The sequence below is a fragment of the Lycorma delicatula genome, chromosome 1, assembly GCF_047948215.1.
Source record: "Lycorma delicatula isolate Av1 chromosome 1, ASM4794821v1, whole genome shotgun sequence".
Lineage (NCBI taxonomy): Eukaryota > Metazoa > Arthropoda > Insecta > Hemiptera > Fulgoridae > Lycorma > Lycorma delicatula.
In genome coordinates, this window is record NC_134455.1 from 145,250,873 (window position 1) to 145,272,734 (window position 21,862).

The window sequence follows — 21,862 nt, forward strand, 5'->3', positions numbered from 1 at the left end:
AAATGGCAATGAATGACATTGTACAGTATGTTTAAATTTCTTAGAATATATAAACATATTAACTAAACAAAAAACAACATTTGAACTGTTTTTGTTTATGTCTAACCTCACAGACATCAAATAGCCTAATGAATGCCTTTTAGTTGTCCTCTTATTACTACTACATCCATCCTCCATTTAGTTAAGACATATTTTTTGTGAAGCCTACCTCTTGTTTTATAGTGAAATAGACAGGGTACAATTTTCTAATAAAGATATGTCATTTAATTGTGAGCTTATCAGATGCAAAAAAACTGTCTTCACCAATTCCACACATATCCATTTATATCATATGCTCTTGTTACTTTTAAGATTGGATCAACTGTTTGATATCTACTTCATGCCTTACACTTAAGAAGAATTTTGAGATTTTGCTATTCATTCACTTATTAGTTATCTCACAGCCAGATCTATTTTACTTTTTTGTAATCACAAAATAATAACAAAACAAGTTTTGCTTCATTGTTCAATTATACTTCAGTAAAACTGGTAAGATTATACAAGGCAGGATAATTATTTATAATTTTCTGTTTTACAATGTTGGTAAGAAAAAATCTTTCTATAAATGTATGTCCAGAAATTTTTCATTTTCAAGTTTCTCCTAGCAAAATGCTTTGTAATCTGTCCTGTTTCAAAGGCCTTTTATTATGATCTTCCCTTTCACATGTGATCATGCCTTTTAGTGCATGATCTTACTAGTCATTTATTGAGATGTTAATAATACATAAACATACCAAAATGACCACCATGATCTTCTGATCGCTTGCCATCAATTCTTTCTTTACGGCCAGATGAAATTGTTTTTTCTACATGTTGTACTAACACATAGAAAAAAATTATGAATTGCATTACAGAAGCTTCAGTAATTATTAGCTGGTATCAAAAGTAGTCTACTAAAATAGACAGTAGATAAAATGTTCAAGAAGTATGAACTTAATATGCTGAAGCTGCACTCAATAAAATGAAAGATAAATAAAACAACTGCTTTGAATATATGTTAATATTCTAATCATGTATATCTTTAAATAAATATTTGTATTTTGGTAATATATAATTTTAAGATAAGATTTATTTATGTAATTTTTCAAATCAGTTATTATTCAGTTTTATTGTTTTAAGATCCAATAGTTGAAATTGTTTAGAAAACATTTTAGGTTTATGGTAAACATTTTTATTCAATTTAAAATTGTAATATTAATATCACATTTTCAATTGTTTTGTTTAATTAGGTCAAATTTCTACACTTATAATTGTTTTCTATTTACTTTATTCACATCAGTTTTGTGATGATTAAATTGCCTATAAATTTCATTTGAAATTTTTAGTTATTTATTGGCAATTTAATAAAATTAATTTATAGCAAATCTAAAAGTATTTTTTTTACTCATATTAGCTTTGCAATAAGTTTTCCAGAAGCTACTAGTTTGAGATCTACAGTTTACAGTTTTGAGACCTGTTTTATTCAATTATTCAGATGAATATGCAAATGAAATCATCAAAATTACCATTCAATTGAACATATACTATCATACTGATAGCAACAAGGTGACACTTGATTGTGTTGACTATAATGTTTTGTTCTAACGTATTTTTTCAAAACATTAATTATTTTTTTTGGCAAAACGCGCTTTCACGTTATCATTACCAGGGTCAAAATAATACAAGAGGCTCTTCCTCGGATATTAAAATATTAGTGAAATAAGAGTTAAAATTGTGATGAAAACTAAGATGATAATAATGATAGAATTGAAATAGTAAAAGAAACGCAACAATTAGGAAAATACATGTAATGCGCATAAATAAATAATATCAAAGTTTATGACAGGTTAAATCTTATTAAGTACATTAATTCTTCTTAGAAGTAACAATGCTCAGTCCAGTACATTCTTGTCATTTCCTAGGATGTGCTGTATAACCCTCGGCAATTTAAATTTGCGATGTAAGGTCGCATAACATACGCAGTCCACAAGGATGTAATGCACAGTCAAGTGGCAGTCGCATTGGACTTAGTGGTTCGTTCTCCAGTGACATCAGGTACCCATGAGTAGCTCTGGTATGTCCTAATCGCAATCAGCACAAGATCACTTCCTCTTGGTGAATCTTTCTACATGAAGAATCCCGTGGTAATATCGCATCTTTGATGAGTTGGAGTTTATTTTCCCTTGTAGCAGTCCAGTCACCTTGCTACCGTCTTCAAAGTACATGTTTAATAATGGAATTAATAAAATCAGTAATTGTAACTCAAGTGATGAAAGACGACTGGCTACATGCATTTTTAGTAGCTGAATCCGCACATTCATTACCAACCATTCTCACATGACTAGGGATCCAGCAGAAATTCACCAGTGTTGTGACAATTTAATTCAGCAATCATATAATGTATTTCTGTGACAATAGGATGTCTGGAATACAAATCCTCTAAAGCTTGGAGAGCACTATTCAAATTGCTAGAGGGCAAAATCAAAACATTACAAGGGCAGGCACAAAAATAGATCCAGTCTTAATGTGAAAATAGCTATATTAAAGCTATAGTATCTAATGCATTAAAGCTAGTAACAAAATAATAGAATTTCAAATAAAACACTACTTCCATAATGATCACCTTATACGGTAAACATAGAATACACTTCTGCTTGGTCATAGAATTCATATTCTGCTTGGACAATTAGATTATAATCATACAAAGTTCTATAATCACAGTATTTCATTAAAGTAGTTGTAACGTAGTGGCAGCTCATATAAACTACGTTGTAATCATATTACTACTGGATCATAAATTTAAAAATATAATCTTAATTTAAAATACATACTGTAATGAAGTTTATTGTTACTTCTTTTACGATTTAAAAATAAACAATATTAAAAAACAATGCTGCTATCATTTACAGAAAAAATTAACCTTTAAGAATTACTTTAAGCTTACTTACAAAAGTTCTCATTCATGTTTGTAAGTGATGTAAAAGTATCTAAAGTAAATAAGGGTGAGAAATTATTTTCACCCCTCCTCATTCCAAACTGGATTGTTGAAAACGAGCAAATAGCTGGATTACAAGAAAACTATATTATAGAACACCTTCTTAACAAAATTATGCCAACACATATGCATATGAAAAATACAACAATATTAAGTCTATTGTTGACCTTAAATTGAGTGTAATTCAGCAACAACTCAACCAACCTTCATAAAATTCTCACATGCAAATCTTCAGATACAATATTACAGCATATCTAAATTTCAATAAAATTGATCTAGTAGTTGTGGAGATTTTTGAACCCCAAAATTTTATTTATGAATGGTATTTTCATAATCCACATACCTTAAAATGTAAAGAAAATTCATTTTCACCTCAATCCCAACATTAGCTAAAACAAATACCTCAAACTGAAGTTATGTTTTCTGTTGTTGATCTTTTATTGGGCATAACTCAGAAACAACTTAGCCAATCTTCATCAAATTTTCACATAAACTTCAGATACACTAGTACAGCATATCTAAATTTCAATGAAATTAATCTACTAGTTTTGGAGATTTTCATGCCAACAATTTTATACATAGGTCAAATGTATAAGAAAATTACATTTTAAGTGAATGAATTTTCATGCGCCTCATATCTCAAAACATAAATAAAATTTAATTTCACCCCCCCCACCCCCAAATCCACTGTGCGACCAAAACTGTACTTTCTTAAAAAAGTCTGTAAAAAAAGTAATCACTGTCAATTGTAAGATACTTTTTTGTAATTAAGTTTAATACCTTATATATAAAAATTCAAAAAATGTTTAAATTTTAAAATCAATATTCAGACCATTTGTTTTATTGTTAATTTAAAACATGAAGTCCATTTTCTTTCGCTTTTTGTAGTACTATCATCAGTCATTACTCTAAAAGTTTTCAAGTTGTTAACAATTTTGTTTATTAAATAAATCATAAATTATTTTTATTAATATTCTGTGATTATTTTAACGGATATTTTATTTTAAACTGCATAATTATTTTCCAAGCAACATTTATTACAGAATCCTAAAATACATAATATATATGTATTTGTATGAATACATATCTGTGTGTGCACTCGCATTAGTGTTTCTGTATCAATAAAACAAACACAAATAGAGTAATAAAGCAGAACTCTTTTTTTAGAGAAACATCTCTCAATTTTTCATTCTAATTATTAGTTACACCTACATTAAAAAACAAACAAAAATCAGTATAACTGCTACTACAGTAATAATATTTTACATAAAAAAGAGGGGAAAAGTTTACCTCATAATATTTAAATCCCTATTTTCCCCCCTTCAAGTTTTAAGATAAAATCAAGAATAAAGATTGAATGTGACCTAACAACCAAAAGACTTCTCTCCAATAGTATTTCTGTTTTAACTCCATTTAAATCGTTCATTCATTAATATTGACATTAATAATAATCAATGGAGAAATTACTGTCCGTCATTTATTCATTTTGTATCATACACCTTTGTCAGGACTGAAATGGAAATGTTCAATACCTGTTTCATGGATTTAGTACAGCCATTTTACAATAACAGGAACATGAACAAATGTACTACCTGAACAGATTGCCTGAAATAGTTCGGTAACAAAAAAGCAAGTAACAAAATTGTTCGGTAACAAGATGAATGGCAAATATTTTAAATTAAGGTAATATTTACCAATATACATATCACACATACACTGCAGGAAATTAAAAATGAATTTAAACAATAATGATCCAGAAAAAGTAAAACAATTGAAAACTTTATCAGTCACTAAAAAATTAGTAGAAATGACATCTCTTTAAGAAATAATATCTTTAAATAATGTCTCTTTAAGAAAAACAAATTAAAATATCTTAATAAATGAACAGAAACATCAACTTCTGATAACACTATTTATGGTGTCTTAATCAGCTTTAATTAGCAGATCAATTTAGGGACCCTGTTTTATGAACATTAAGAAATATATAACTTTCATATTTCAAACACGCCACACTTAACATAAAATTTATATCATAATATAACATAAAAATAATAATAATACTAATGCTTTGATTACCTTGATTGTGAAGAATGTCTAATTGGAAGATCATCATCAGCAGTTCCTTGGTCATAGATATTGAACTCAGTTCGAAAGGTTCTAAGAGGTTTAATGTCCATTCGGCTAACAAACTCCTACACAACCATAATTATAACAATTAGAACTGGAATTAAACTCATATAAACATAATTTAAAGAACCCACAACAACAAACATAGGATATATAACACTCACAAGCATCATTTAAGTACACATTCATACAGAAGATTATACAAACAGGAAGGAGAATACTGGAGAATGAAACAATCACAAAAGAATTCTTCAAACTTATACTCACAATGCAGAAGCTATGCTGACAAGCAATAAAGTAGTGTGTGTAGGTGAAAGTACACGTACTCTTACATAGTACAACAGACATACTTTAATTAAAAATATTTCATTAAGAAAACGTGCAGTACTGCTTACACAAAACATTATCTATTTAACAAGCCCCCACATCTACTTAGACAATCTTACAGACATCACAATTTCCACATTTCTGTAGCAAATGTCCATTTAAAAATTGCCAATTTAAAACTTCATTCTTTAAATGAACAACAAAATAAAACAGAACCACATTCCTAGTAAATTTAAAGAAATTCCTTTTAAGAATAAGAAAACTGTAAGTAAAACTTTCATTTCAGTGCTTACATAATAAATATCTAAAAATTATATAAGGAATGTAGAAACCAACAAGTTGTTATAACATTATCAGTAGACTGTTTAGAATAAATTTAAAACCACAAAAGCTTCAACACATGAATATTTACTGGAGTATCAGTCAGTCATAACAGAAAGCAAGACAAGTTGGAGCAATACCTCCTTACATGAACTATTTTCTATACTAAAATACTATTCCACTATTTAATGCAATGCCAAAAAATAAGATAAATTCTCAACAATTTGAAGGCATTTCTAGAAAATTTAATTTTAAAAAAACTTAGAAAACTAGCCAAAAAGCAAAACATTACTTAAATAATAAGTTAGGTGCAATTCAGATTAGTTTACCAGAGGATGAACATTTTTGTTATGCAGTACTAGGATATCTATTTTTAACATGCTGCTTTCTAGCAGTGAAATATGCACAACTGAAAAGAGGGAATGGTAAAGACTAAAAGGTCTGCCAGAAACTGACATGAAGATTAATTTGAAATGATAAAAAAAACTTGTGAAAAAATCTTACAAGTCTGATGAATTGCAGATTATGTTACTAGGAATAGATAAATAAAATATTAATCCAAAATAATTATTTTTTATCACTTGGTAAAGAAAATAGAAAAAATTTAAAGCCATAAGAAAGGATAAACATCTATGTAAATAAAGCAAAAAACCTCACAAATAATAAAAAGGAACAGAAAAATACAGTAAAACAACCCATCAAGATGTAATAACAAAAAAAAATCCGATAATAAAATGAATAATACATACCCCTAAACAGGTCTTTATTTAAAACTTTATTATAAAACGTAAACATGCATCTTTTTTTTTTAAGAAAAACTGAAGATTGTATGTTAAAAGTAGTTGTAATAAACATTTTCAAATAAAGGAATAATGAAACCTACTATGATTATCACTTAAATATGATATAATGATAATATAGACAAATAACATCTAATATGATATGTCAAGCTCAATCACTCGATCAAAATTTATTCCATTAATACAAAATTAATAAGTTTAACTACAAGTGGAAATTAAAAATTTGTAAGTAGTTTATTTAACTAATATTTTCAAACAGAAAACATATAAATGATCACATTATAAAAATGCAATTATTTATAAAATTAAAAAGATTTTCAAAAACATATTTTTAATTTTCTAAATAGTTAAAAAGATTTTCCATTTAATTTTCCTAACTTTCTAAAAAAAAACAAAAAAAAACAATTTTTGTAAGCGTATATACAATTAAATACAGTATTAAAAAACAGTGCAAATAACATCATATCAACTATCATTGAACGATAAAATTTATTTCTTAGACATTTCAATAAGTTAAAAAGATATTCAATTTATATGTGTTAAAAACAAACAAATAACTTTTAGATTTAAAAATAACTTAAATGAGAAATCACACACTGCTGTTCTAAAATAACATATGCAGTAAAGGTTAAAATATACACACTTGAATGTGCCAGAGAGAGAATTTAAACATACCTCATGACAAAATTGAGAATAATTTATTGTTTTATATGTCTGTCTTTGCTGACTAAAATTAAAGCTTGATGTAAACATACTCAGTGAATATAACAAAAACAAAAACTGAAGTGCATAAAAATAGGTAGCAAAATAATAAGAATGTTTATAAAGCAAAAGCCCTCAATAAACTGAAAGAAACAGAAAAGAAAATTATATGTAGATGATGTAAGGTAAAACTAGGAGTGTAAAAGTACAGTCATGTCAAAGCTAAGTGGGATTTCAACTGGTAAAGATGAGGAATTAGCGCACCTCACAGAAAACAAAGGACAATTTTAAATGACCAATTAACATTAAAAAACTGTGAAAGAAAATAAACAATAATAAAAATTAAGTTAAATTATTATAATTATAACATGATATTAAAATAAAACAAATTAATATAAGTAAACAAAATAATACAACAAAAACATTTATTATTTTTACAAATGTTAAATTTATTTTTAAGAATCAAAAAAAAAATTTCTCCACAGCAAATATCTGTTGTAAAACTAATATAATTAGAATTCTGCTTCTATGAACAATCTGTTGGTAATAATAAGTGTGAGGCAATGAACAGAAGAAATGAAAGGACTTTGTGGGAGTCGTGTGGGATGGACAACATAATGTAGCTTGTCACAAGATCACCTTGGCTAGTATGTATCATCGGCTCAAATAAAAAAAAAAATAATACATTGCTGTAACTGAATAAGACATATATTACAATAACAATAACATTAATAATATAACTATTGTAGAAATGAACATTAATGACTATTATCAGGAAATCTACACGTAACAGCTCATTCAATAAATTATTAAGAAATAAAAGTTACATAATTAATTATAAGATGATAAAAAATGTTAAGCTAAGAACATCAAAAAATGTCATGACAAATTCTAAAATCTGTTGCATAACTTAAAAAAACATACTTGGAGTATCCATTAATGTACTATCCATTGTAGTATTACAATATGAATCAAATAAACAGTAATTGTCAGTCTAATATTCTACAGAATTAGCTATTTAAATAAATTTTATAACAATACATTATATTCAAAATATTCACAGATGTAATTCTGCTGACTCTGTACACAGATGTTTTAATTCAATATGTAAAGCATTTAGAAATGAATTAAGGAACAACTTTAGTCACAAATACTGAAAATATGTGAATAAACCAAAGCTGCTGAACCATTTAATTTAAAATTACAATAACAACAGAATAATAACTTAGATTGCAAATGTTAAAGAAAAACCATTTAATAAATACTTCCATGATAAATTATCCTTCATAACCAGTAAGTATTAAGAGAAAAAATTAGAATAACCACTCATAGAAAAGCATAATTTAATGAATAATTAAAACAACTGCATTCATTTAATTTATTAAGAACTTTACCAAAAAAATAACTTATTAACAAACATCAAAAAAATTCAAAAACTACAAAAATCAATTTTTTCACTGCATCAGATTACGTTCATTATAAAAACAAAACATATTTTTATACACCAATATATATATATATATTTAATATTACATGAAATTTAAACTACCAAATCACATTAAATAAATAAACTAAACTTACAATATTAATTCCAAGAATTGATTTTTACAGTATCTTGTGTCTTCAGTTGATACTTAATTCTATAATTACATTAAAATAAATTCACAATGTGAATTCTACTGTCCAGTAATGAACTGTAGAATTAACATATTAATCCATAATAAATTACAAAATTTACAAAACAGTACAATTTTGACATATTTAAAACTCACCCATCACAAAAACATTTATTTTAATGTAATTATAATATTAATTACCAGCTGAAGATGTGGGATCCTGCGAAAATCAATTCTTGGAATTAATATAAGTTTAACTACTACATATTTTGGAGGATTAAATTTCATGTAATATTAGATTTTATTAGCACAGATGTCAATATTAATGAATTCACTGAATTTTCAAAAAAATGATATATATATATATATAGACCCAATTTGTATTAAAACCAACTTTTTTTTTTAAATTCACTTTAATTTCACAAATCATGAAAAAATATAATGATGGTTTTAACATAATAAAAATGTAATAAAATATAATTAAACAATGTATACCCCAGCTGAAGCATGGGAAAAGCAGTAGACATACAAAAAAGGAAATATTTACAGCCATTCAAAACAGAGAATAAATAACTCATTAAGTATGTCATTCCAAATGAATTACTGCATTTAAAATTTTAAGAGCTTACTTAAAGATTAAAAAACATCAAGTTTTTAATTCAAAATATCGTTTTTATGTTTCTGTTTAACCACATAATAACCTAGGAAATAGAGAATCAAAATAAAATCATTAAAAAGGCACTGCTTATGCATTTAGCACTGCAGCATTTGCTAAATAAAATTTTTTAAATGAGTATGGAATGTTAAATATTCAAACATTAAATTTTGAAATATAACACTAAAATTATTTAAATTCAATCTTTTTTATAAAGATGCACTATTTCATTTTGAAAAGAAAATTTGGTAAACAGCCAGCTCAAATCTGTGCATTCATAACAAAATGTATACCTCAAGATGCTGAAGGAGCAGCCTAATAAGTAAACAGGGAGTCTACATTTGTATGTTTATAAAAATCACTGCGTAATATTTTTGTTTCAATATTTCTACATATTTAAACATATATGCTCGTGTATATATATATTTTGCAAACTGAATAAGGCGCTTTATCACCCTGGATACTGTTATTGAACAATTTACAACTCCTAACTGGATTTGTTTTAAAAACTAATCCACTCACACAGCCAGCCTAGGTTTTAATATTCTATTTTTATATTTAGTCACTATTTTTCATCGTGAAGTACAACTTTTTTTTGGATCTTTTCTGTTAAGTTTAAGAAATTATTTTTCATTATATTTTTTCACCTTGTTTATCTTTTTTTTTTTAATATTAACTACACTAATTAATGTTTTCATTTTAGTATTTAAAAAAATTATGAAATACAGACAAGACATGAGACAGGTCATATATCATTCATATGTTATAAACATTCTTTGTTTTGATGACATGTTTTGGATGTTCAATATATGGATCCTATGTTGGCTATTAAAAATATTATTATAAGTACACATGTCACTTATTTATTTTCATTTAGTTGCCATGAATTTTATCCCTTTCATGAACCAAATTGCAAATGAAAACAATGCTGTCACTGTCTTACAGGACCAAGGTATTGTACAATGTGATCACAAAATGATTCTGCAAACGGGTATGTGGGATACACGTAACATCATGTGTCACACATATCCATATTTATGAATTTCACCGTAAGCCCACCAAAAAATTTCACCATATAACCTCCTCCCGGGATGGTTGCGTGGAATACAAACAGTTACGTCAGAACTTTCTGTTATGGGTCTAGATTACTGTTCCGCAAAATTGTTTTTCACTTACTGCTGGGTGAAGAGGTGAACAACCGAACCAGGAGGAGCTGGAGATTAACAGAAAAGCCAGATATACCTATGCAATGGATTTTCAATAGTTTCTGACATGAAACCAAAATATGTTTTCTGGTTGCTGTGCACGACAGGGATTGGTAATTATTTCAGTCAAGTGGTATGATTACTACAGCATTTGAAACCAACCAGGTAATCATAAACACTAAATGTTCAATCACTTAGAAAATTTCATTGACCTGCAAATAACAGCACACACACAAACAGAAAGTATGTGGAGGCAGCCAAACAACGGAATAAAATTGACTGTAGCACCAGCAGAGCACTGCTTGAGCATATATCTCATTGATTCTATTTGTCCCCAACAAATCGACCAAGATCACGATTTGTTTTTACAAATCCTAAGAGATATTACTGCTTATGTCTCCACAATGAAAAGTATAAACATTTTTTCTTTTAATTTTTTTTTTTTGTTAAGTGCATGGTAATTTAACTGTGTGGTAGTTTAAGAACATAATTATGTAATTTCTGAAAAAACATTTCTTGACATTTTCTTACGGAAAAGATCCCTTTTTTAATCCTTTATCTTGTATAAATTTTGTGATTTTTTAGCATTAATGATTCTGCAAGCTCACTTTGTTTGAACTAATTTTCAAATCTTTATTCTAAGAACTCTTTTCTTTACTAAAAAAAAAAATAATTTTTAAGTAAGTTAATGTAGCTTCCAATTCATCTTCTAGTGGAAAAGTCTGGTGAACAGTTTATACTTCATTTAAACATTTCATAAAAGTCTGTAGCATATACTCCATGTGCTGTAAAATTCTTAAATTTTTTAAGAAAGATAATCTATAATTTCCTTAAGGGACCTGCTCTCAGATGGAAATTATTTAATACCCATAGAAGCAATTTTCTGCAGCATATATTTTAGTAGATCTGTGCAAATGGGTCAAGTAGGTCATTCAATAGAAATCTGCTGCTCCCAACACAGGTAGATATCCCAATCATCTGGAAGATTAAGGTCAGGATAGATGCCTTTCTGGAGGGGGAATTCCTTGGCTTGTTATTGGCTTTATTCTGCTGTCACTCTGTTCCTATACAGATAACGATCATTATCTCTTCCCCACTATCTCATCTTTTCTCTTATCCTTGGTTCTTTCCTCTACAGTGGTATTCTGAGGGTTTTGGCTACACATTTACTGGATCAATACTATGGATATGAGAATCTTTAAGTTCCTGCAGCCTCACCATTTGTTCTTTTGTGGGATCAGTTCACAACCTGAGACTGTACAAGACTGCACTTTATTTACATTCATAGATATCAACCTCTGAAGTAATACCTAATGGTGGTTCTGGAGTAAACAGAAAAAAATACCTACAGGCTAACATAGGGACTGTGATCATCTTCTATCGAGTGTTAAAAAAGCCAACAGGATGAGGTGCCTAAAGGTATCCAGACGCTGAAGTGTTTATTGGATAGTCAGGTTTCCAAATGACATAAAAAATTAAAAATATATTTAAAAATAAGATGCATAACAAGCAAATGATTTATTACTGGATTAACTGAATTAAGTAATCATAAAAATAATTCTTGTCATTTACAATTAATAAAAATTAGTTGAAAAGGACTCATAACAGTAAAAAGAAATTAAAGAGAATCCTGGGCAAGACGACAAACTACACCAATCTACCAGGATAGGTGGATCATCCTTTATCATCACCCTCCTCTTTACCTTTTCATTGATCCCTTTTATCTAATTTTCAGTTATGTGAATACAGGTCTGACCTTATTATGATATTAATGCTGAGAATGGCAGCAACTGACATCCTTTTTATATAGTAAAGGAGCTGCATTGTTGTCCAATTTGGAATTCTTGTTTTCTGAATGATAGCTGCATAACAAGCCAAATGATTGAGTGCAAAGCCAGGTATCCTAATCCCCCTCCAATAACCCTACCAGATAATAATATAATCAACTAAAAAAAGTTTGTCATATTCTATAAATATAATCTTCTGTAGGCTAAATACATGTTATTTTACCTTCATAAAAACTAAAAAATTAGACCATTCACAAAATCATTTGGAAGAAAAATCACTGAAGTCTAAAAATGATAATAATCAGTTCTCCTCTCCATATAATATACAGTTAAAACTAACAAAGTAAATTAAATAGAATTATAATTACCTGTAAATCAGAATGCTGTGGATATAAGTTGATAAGCTGTTTCAGTCGATCAAGTAAAATATCAATAAGTGCTTGGAAGCGATGGTTGAGGATGTCCAGATCTCTTGCTACAATAGCCTCACCAGCAACCAGTCTTGGCCTTTTCATTGATGTAGCATCTAAACTGGGATGGACTTCATCTATCAGCCATTCTCTGTATCGTTCCAGCTGGAGAGCGTAGATCTGAACCCCAGGCCCCCCATTCCAATGTTGTGTTAGGTTAGCATGTTAGGTTAGGTTATTTATTAAATGTAAATTAAATACTTATTTAAGTTAGATTAGAATATGTTATTGCATTATCCATACCATACCAGGCCATTATTTCTCTAACTGAATTAGGTACTGTAATTATAATCCAATACTTAGATACGATTATAATTTATAATCTAATTTATGATATAAAAATCCTTCATACAAAATCATGAAAAATTATTTTACCAACACCTAGACAATAATGTCACTGATATAACTTAACTGACATAAACCAATTTATATAATAATATAAAAAAATAATATTAATCCACAACACAACTGTTTTGTACTTGTGTTATACATTCACACAGTTTCAGTACAATAAAGTATTACTCAAAAAAGCAATACCACATCATGTATAATTAACATGTATGCTTATTAAAAATATAATAAGCATAATTAGTATGTTTGTCAGTGACAATAAGGTAGAAATAGTTTTCATTCATTTTTTAACTTTAAATATAGATCACTTTTCATAATGAAATAACTCACAAAAAAGAAATCATTATAACAAAATATAAATTATACAGATTTTTCTTCTGCAGCAAATTAGAAAATACTTAAGATTCTCATAACAATTCTTGGGACATTATAACTTTAGTCTGTAGATTAAAAAAATATTTATATATATATAATAAGTCACATTACTCAAAAAATAAGTTAAACACACACTCATTAAACATGATTGACATATAATACGGCTCTGCTCTTTATTTTAGTCAAAATGTAAACAATAACTGACAACAGATTACTAATTCCAAAAATCTTTAATAGAAGGATAAAAAGAAATCTTAGATTATATAAAAATTATTCCAAAAGAATCATAAAGTAACAATATAAGAACACGATTTTCAATAAATGTTGCAGTCTAATATACTTTATTATTAAAGTATGTTTATTGGTTAATTTATATTATTGTAATTTATACATTTTCTAAAAAAATAACTATACAACAAATATGTACAAAATATTATGACATAGTGCAACTGCAGTTAATAGTACGTCAGTGAATATTGAACAGAATGATAATGACAGCGAAATTATTGATGATACTCTATTGATAAACTGGCTTACCTTAGCTTCTCTAATAAAGCGACCTCCATCAAGGTTGACTGTTTCAATGACACTGGATCGCTCAATAACACTATTGAACAAAGCCTATGGAAGAAAAATGAAATGTACTAATACATTAAATCAATAAATAAATATGATATGAAGATATAATGTAATTCTTGTTTTTTGAGTAGATAGTCCCAGCCTTTTATCAATAAGATTAAACTAATTAATTAAATTATGCAACTCAACAATAATGACACATAAACACAACACGTTAACGTCGTACAAGAAAATTTATTTAGATTTTTTACAAGCTAACTTTAGGGAAGCTTATGTATACTGGTGTAGTTAAATGAGTATGGTGTAGTTAAATGAGTAGAACATTTTATAATTCCAACTTTATAACTCTGCTATACAAACACAGGCAGCATCAAACAAAAATCTGTCAAAGAATATACCAATTAGTAAATGTTTTTAAAAACAGTTAGTTAGTTTCACACCTAACCCATTACTCGCATGTTTATAAAATCTTTCCAACTGCATTTTACGATAACAACTTAAGATAATACAACGGATTTTATGCACAATGAAATAATAGTAGGACCCCAAAACATTTTTTTAAGAATTAACCCACATTCAGGAACTGGTAAAAAATAATTATTTTTATTGATGGTAAAAAAAAGTCTACATGTAAAATAAATAACACTCCTTTTAAAAGAAGAAAAATTGCACTGATCACTTAAAGCACACACAGCAATCCAAACAAAACCAAAAAAACTTTTACATTTGTATGTAACCTTTTGATTCCTAGAATAGTACTTGTTTTTGTCTGATAAGCACTCTTTTGAATCGAAGGCAGCATGAAAAACAAACTCTGGTAGCTTACTTGTGATTATTAATGGAAAGTTAATTGCAGGTGTACTGTGAAATCAAGAAAGAGAGAACATCCATATTCAATCCCACTGGAAGGTCCAATCCATTTTAATATACTACCGTGTAAATAATTTTATTTCAGTTATATTCAGATAGAACACTACTACCCACAAAAAAGAATCTATATTTTTCAAATTATTTTCTGTTAATATTTTACTTTAAGTTTTGCAATTGTGATAATAGTAAACTTTTCCAGAACCTTTGATGAGTAAACCTGTGTGATCATTCAAATGTTAACCTTCACTTTCTCATAAGATAATATTTTATAAAACCATTAGTAGTTATCTTAAAGATATTTTTTTAAATGCTTTGGTTTCCATTTTTGCTATAACAATTAAAATTTGATCAATTTACCCACTTATTTATATTTTCTTACATTAATTTGAAATTTTAAAATTATTTTATGTTAAATTTTATTTATTTTTTTACTGCTATTTTTAATTATTTATTTATTCAGACATAACACACATACAAAGTTTATATTAGTGAATACCTTTGTTCATACTTTCCGTTAATAATTTTGCTGGCACCGATACAGAAATTATTTTTTGCTACCTTTTGCAATTATGGTGATTAATCACAAATAACTTTCATGATTAGTATGCAGCAGAAAAACTGCATTCAGCAATGCTTTAACTTCAAACAATCTCTAGGTTTATTAAATGCGGATTTGGCCATTAGAAACTTTACTTATCCTTTGATTTTTCAAATTAAACTCCCCGAGATATTTCAAATCGTTCATCTTTATCAAGTGATAAATAAATCCATTAGCAAATTTACATCACATAAAATAAAAAGGTGCTCAAGTAAATGTCATACACTAAAAGAAATGAATCCTAGCCCCAGATGTAAATTTATTTAATCAACTGTTTTGACAGTTAATAGTTTAATCACCTGTGTATATATCATGTATAAAATTATAAAAGAAATTAGACAAGAGTAGAATTTTTAATAAACTGTTTTTAATCTAAAAAATTTCAGGATGTTTTTACATTCTCATGCTTGAAAACAAGTAAAAGTTTTAACTAATTCAAAATGTTTAATTTTGTAAAAACTAATTAGTTTTACAAACCTCTTTTACAAGTTCTGTTTTAGTTCTTGCTACATTAAACAACACATTTTTTTTAAATGTATTTTTTTAAAATTTTGATTAGTTCTAAAATAAAATATCATTATATTAAATTTTATTTTTAAAAAATCCCTCTGTTATACAAGAATTCAAGATCAAACTGATGTGCCAACATACTATCAAGAAAGCAAAATAGATCAATGAACTTACAAACAAAATATTGTTTTAGAAATGTTACACAGAACACAGTAAAGTTGAAATAGTTTGTCCCACACAGACAAAAAACTATAAACAACTGTATAAAATGTCATATTTTTATGATGTTCAACACATTTCATTTGATATCCTAAACAGCATTTAAAAAAAAAATAATCAACAAAATATTACCAGTTTAGACTTCATAAAAGTACAAAAATTTTGCAACTGCAATATTTTTCCTCCAGTTTAACTAAGATTTTTGTTAGACATACAAGAACTGCCATAAGGATTGGACCAAATCTAAAAAAATAAACTGGGAAATTATACTGCTCTTATTTCATATCATAAAAAATCTGTTTTAAAACCATTTAAAAATAATGCAGAAATAAAACCTTAAAATCCTAACTTCTAACTCAAATACATTATTATAAATAATAGATTAATAAATTAACTTTAAAAGATAAATTTATATTCAAAAGACTTTAGCTAAACACATGAAAATTACCATACCTTTGTAGGTTCAATTTGCTCTTTTGCATGACTCTTGACTGGTGTAAGATTATTTAATTTACCATAACTACTATCAACAAATGATACTTCAGTCTGATATGAGTTGGTAAACTTCTGTAGGTTATTGTAAGCAGATTCACAGCTCCTTAACCTGTCAAAACAATAAACTGAAGCTTAAAATTTAAACATGATCACACAAAATTATATTTTAATTATGAGGTGTTAAAAAAAATAATAAGAGTTTTTTTAATTCTATGCACTATGCCTTTTTGACAGAATTTATTTTTCCCCCATGATGGCAGCACTGTCTATAGTGTAAAACAATATTTTCAGCCATATCAGTTGCTTAGTTCAAATTTGGCAGCTAAGTAATTAGGACATATTTTATTATAAATGCTGATTTACTTTGTTTTAAAATGATGGAACAATAGATTGACATTAAATTTATTAAATTTTGTGGTAAAAATGGAATAAAGTGCAGTAAAGTGGTCAAGATGTAAAGAAGGCTTTTGGTGAGGATGTTATGTCAACATTAAAAGTTTGAGTAATAAAATTTGTCTGAAGGGCGTGAAGATGATGAAATGTTCGGACAGCCTAACACATCAACAACAATAAAATTATCAACAAAATAAGGACATTATCATTGATAATCGTTGAATCACTATTCAGAGAAAGAAAAGTTGCTAAAATTTGTTTCTGAACTGTTGAATATTCAACAAAAGCACAAAATCACAGAACAACTGTTAGCCAATACTGTGATAACTCAAAATTATTCAACATATAAAGCATACTCCGAATTACTTAAGGATACAAAATGTGGGTGTACAGTTATTATATTGAAATGAAAGTCCAATCATCATCCCAGTGGAAGCTTCCTGAAAAATCAAGACTGAAAAAACCAAAGTTTGATCAAATGTTAATATTCCCCTTACTATTTTTTTCAATTACAATTGTATCATCCATTATGAATTCTTACCACAAGGTTGTACAATCTACAAACAGTATTTTAGTTAGCAGTTTTATGCCATCTAGTAAGGCAATCTGAAGAAAACAACCACAAATAAGGGCAAACAATTCTTGAATTTTGTACCACTATAATACTCCAGCACGTACTTTGCTATTAATTCAAGATTATTTTGTCTAAAATAACAGCATACTGATGCCACAGCTTCCATAATCTCGAGACATGGGACCTTGCAATTCTTTTCTTGTTTCCATTGATTAAGAGAACATTAAAAGAACAACAATTTGCAACGATACAAGAAATAAAGTAAAAAACCAAGTGAAATTAAAGCAGTACAAGAACATACTTCTCGCATCTCTGGGGATCTACTTTGAAGGGGACAATATCAATCAATATATTAGAACAAGATAAATTCTTTTTCGTCAAAATTAAATTTTTTTATCACACCTCATAAATTTCCTTACTAACTACTTCTAACTTCTGGCTTATGGTAGTAAAACTGATCTGTTTCCTCCCTCTTTATTTCATTTATATTTATATAATACAATTTATATTTATATTTTTCCAATATTTTTTGTATATACATATATACAAAATCATTTTAAATTATATTCCTATGAATACATCAATAGATTTTTTAATTCTAGTTTATTTACTTACATTATTATTTACTTCCCATTTAAACTTATTACCAAACAATTTTATTAATCACTAATCCACAAACATGGGCTTTCAGTCTCTTGCAATATACACTTTGTAGCATTATTCAGTCATTAAAATTTCTCTACATTAAGAGTTGTTTTTTTACAAGAACTGACATCATTCTTGGTAAAAGTTTACCCTTATTAATCGATCTGCCTGTGGAATCATGTAGGGACTAATGTTTCCTACCCAGAGATGACACAAAAGACCAAATTACTAGCTGACATTCAGATGAAGGCAGAAGAAAAAGCCAGTGACGTTACGCATAACAAGAGTTTAAAAAAAAATATAAATAACCTGTCAGAAAGTTGTTTGCATATATTATTCCATCTCTGTGTAAATCTGTGAATGTCTGTATCAAGACGTTCTAAATCAGCATACGGTCCTAAATGAGGCAGATGTTGTCTTGAGCGTTCAACTAATTTACGAGTATTTGAAGCATCATCTAGTAACTGATCAATTGCAGGTTGTTGATGACTGACCGCTTTTTGTAATGCGAGTAGTTCCTCATGCATCTGCAAGTAAGTATAAAAAATAATGTTCAACACATTTGTACTTATTTTAGCAGATAATATAATGTTACAATTAAATGATCTAAACTTAAAATACAACAGAAAAAAAGAATAGTTAAATGTACACTCTCAAGGTCAAGCATGAATCCTAAAAAAAAAATGTGTAAATAGCTGGCTGTCTCTACTCAACACTACATGATTGCTCCAACTTAATAATGTTACGTATAAAGAACTAAGTTTTTTTCAATGGCAGGCATTCTGTAGATATTATCTGTAGCATAGCAGTAAGTAATTTTTCTATCTTAAATTTTGATCTCACTTTCTCAAATGCAGAGAGGAGAATATTTATATTGAACTGATCAGCTGTTAATACATTAATAAATTATATGTTATGAATCAAAGTATTAAAACTCTAACTGAATGATTTAATAAATTAAAAATCAACAATTCCCATGGAGAAGCAGAATAGTTAACCAATTTTCATTTATGAATTACAAGCGAGTAAGCGATATTTTTACTTACTGTTTTTAATTCAATATTTTTTTTTTTTAAATAAAGTTCAAAATACACCTCATACTACATTAGATGCACCTCTTTTTTATTTTTGTATGTTGTGTAATTTTCTGTAATCTTTTTTTTAAATTATCTGTTAGTTTTACCAATATAAATGTTGTTACATCATTGCATTTAATTTTATATACTCCTCCTCTCTATTATATTTATTATTTTATTTTTTAAATATTTTATGATGTATTTATTTCATTTATATGCTTTTTATATTTATTTTTATCATATAAAATAACAATTTTTTCTATTATTTTATTTGTTTAAGTATATTTTAGGTGTAATTATTAATTTTTGTGTTTTTTAGTTGTATTTTGATATAATTATTTTTGTGTTTTTTATTCTGCTTTTTATAAAGTTTTCTACAATTTCACCCTCAAAACCAATTAATTGCTATTTGTTTTATTTTGTATATTTCTTTTTAAGTTTATTTTTTGTAAAATGAATTGCTCTAAATATCATGTTTTTATAAGTATTAATTTTCTGTGACAATGAGTGGTTGGTTAGAATTTAAATGTATTGTAATATTATTTGTTATGGGTTTTCTATAAACTGTTGTTTCTATTTCACTATTTACATTTATTTTGATTTCAATACAAAAAAAATATTTTTTTCTGTTATTTTCTATTTTGTATGTAAATTTTACATTTTTATTATAATTTTTAAGTTTATTCAAAATTATCAAATGTTCGTTATTTATATGACTAAATATATCTATTTATATTTATATGACTAAAATAATAACATCCGCAATAATATTTGTTGTGTAATTAATTCACACCATGAACTCTTTTATTTTTAAAATCTTGTATAAATATCTATATTGTATAGATATGTATGATCTTATTGGAAAGCCTTTTGTTAGTAAATAACAATTATTCTCATACTCAAAGTAATTTTGAAGACAAATATTTCTTATAATAGTAATTAATGCACTGGGGTTTATTCTGTGGTTTCATTTAATCTATTTTTATTATTTCTATTATCTTGTCAATTGGTATATTATAGTACACATCGGAGAGATCATAACTTACCATTTTTGTGTTATAATTAACTTTAATAAAATTTATTTTTGACTTCATAACCATTTTTTATATTACATTTTGAGAAAAATGATTTAAATTAGATTCATTTTTATTTTAAGCATTTTATCTATTATTTTAACTATGTAATATGCAGGTCGTTTTAAATTTATTAAAGGTCTTATAAGAATTATATATATATATATATATATATATATATATATATATATGTGTGTGTGTGTGTGTGTTCCCTGGCTGGCTCAATGTAGGACCTCCCAGTGGATGCCATCATCTCTTTCAGAGCAGCAAGCCTGACCGGCTCGCCAAGGGAGCTGCTAGACATACATGCTACCTTCCTGCCCAGCTTCCCGGGCTTCAAGCACCCAGACCAACTGGCCCAGCATGGGATCGCTCAGGGAGAACTGGCTTGGCCAATTCCAATGGACAAGCCACAAATCCCCAACTACAGCCAAGCCAACATTGCCGGAGACCAACAGTCTTTCTCAGGGCTACCTCACGAAATGTACAAATGGCCCTTTTCAGAGCTATCACAAGATTTTCAAGTGCCACATGCCGTCAAAGCCATTTGGCGGGTATACACACACACACACACACACACGCGTGCGCGCACACACACTTTTTCCTTCCAATAGAATTTTCTTCATATAACTCTGATGAACCAGATATTAATCACTTTCAAAATATGTCCCCCCTCAATAAAACTTCTGCACCCAGCATTTCTTTCCATTACTGGAACACAAAGTACCCCAATAAATATTTTCTGGAATAGGGCATACTCTCTTTTACTCTCTTTTACCATCTGAAAATTACAATTATACAGAATTGATCTCAAATAGAAATAAAACAGAAAGAAAAGAAGTAAAAAAAAGAAGTTCAAAGGAGCTGAATTGGGTGAATTAAGAGCACTGGTGAATGATAAAGTTCCTTGATAATGTTCATTATAAAGTTACATAAAAAAAATGAAATGTTATAGTTGATTTTCATTAAATAAAAATCTTATTAATCATGACATATAGAATTAAACTTTTATGCATTTTCTGCTAAAAAAATATACTATCTCAATATTTGAGTAATTTGGATGTACTTTTTAGGGTTTTCT

At 27.6% G+C, this 21,862-nt stretch overlaps 1 protein-coding gene across 31 annotated transcripts in view; it reads right to left on the reverse strand.

Annotated features, from left to right (window-relative positions):
• The window catches only part of shot (dystonin-like protein short stop), a 644,960-nt gene that overhangs the window by 251,418 nt on the left and 371,680 nt on the right, over nucleotides 1–21,862 (reverse strand). For 29 of the 31 annotated variants that reach the window (XM_075363589.1, XM_075363494.1, XM_075363728.1 and 26 more), the window contains 5 exons: nucleotides 18,942–19,159; nucleotides 16,979–17,129; nucleotides 14,287–14,370; nucleotides 12,922–13,143; nucleotides 5,090–5,205 (listed from right to left, as the gene is read on the reverse strand). In XM_075363589.1, coding sequence (XP_075219704.1) covers nucleotides 5,090–5,205; nucleotides 12,922–13,143; nucleotides 14,287–14,370; nucleotides 16,979–17,129; nucleotides 18,942–19,159 — 791 coding nt within the window. The remainder of the gene's footprint in view (nucleotides 1–5,089; nucleotides 5,206–12,921; nucleotides 13,144–14,286; nucleotides 14,371–16,978; nucleotides 17,130–18,941; nucleotides 19,160–21,862) is intronic. The other 2 variants (XM_075363710.1, XM_075363680.1) reach the window with 1 other exon arrangement.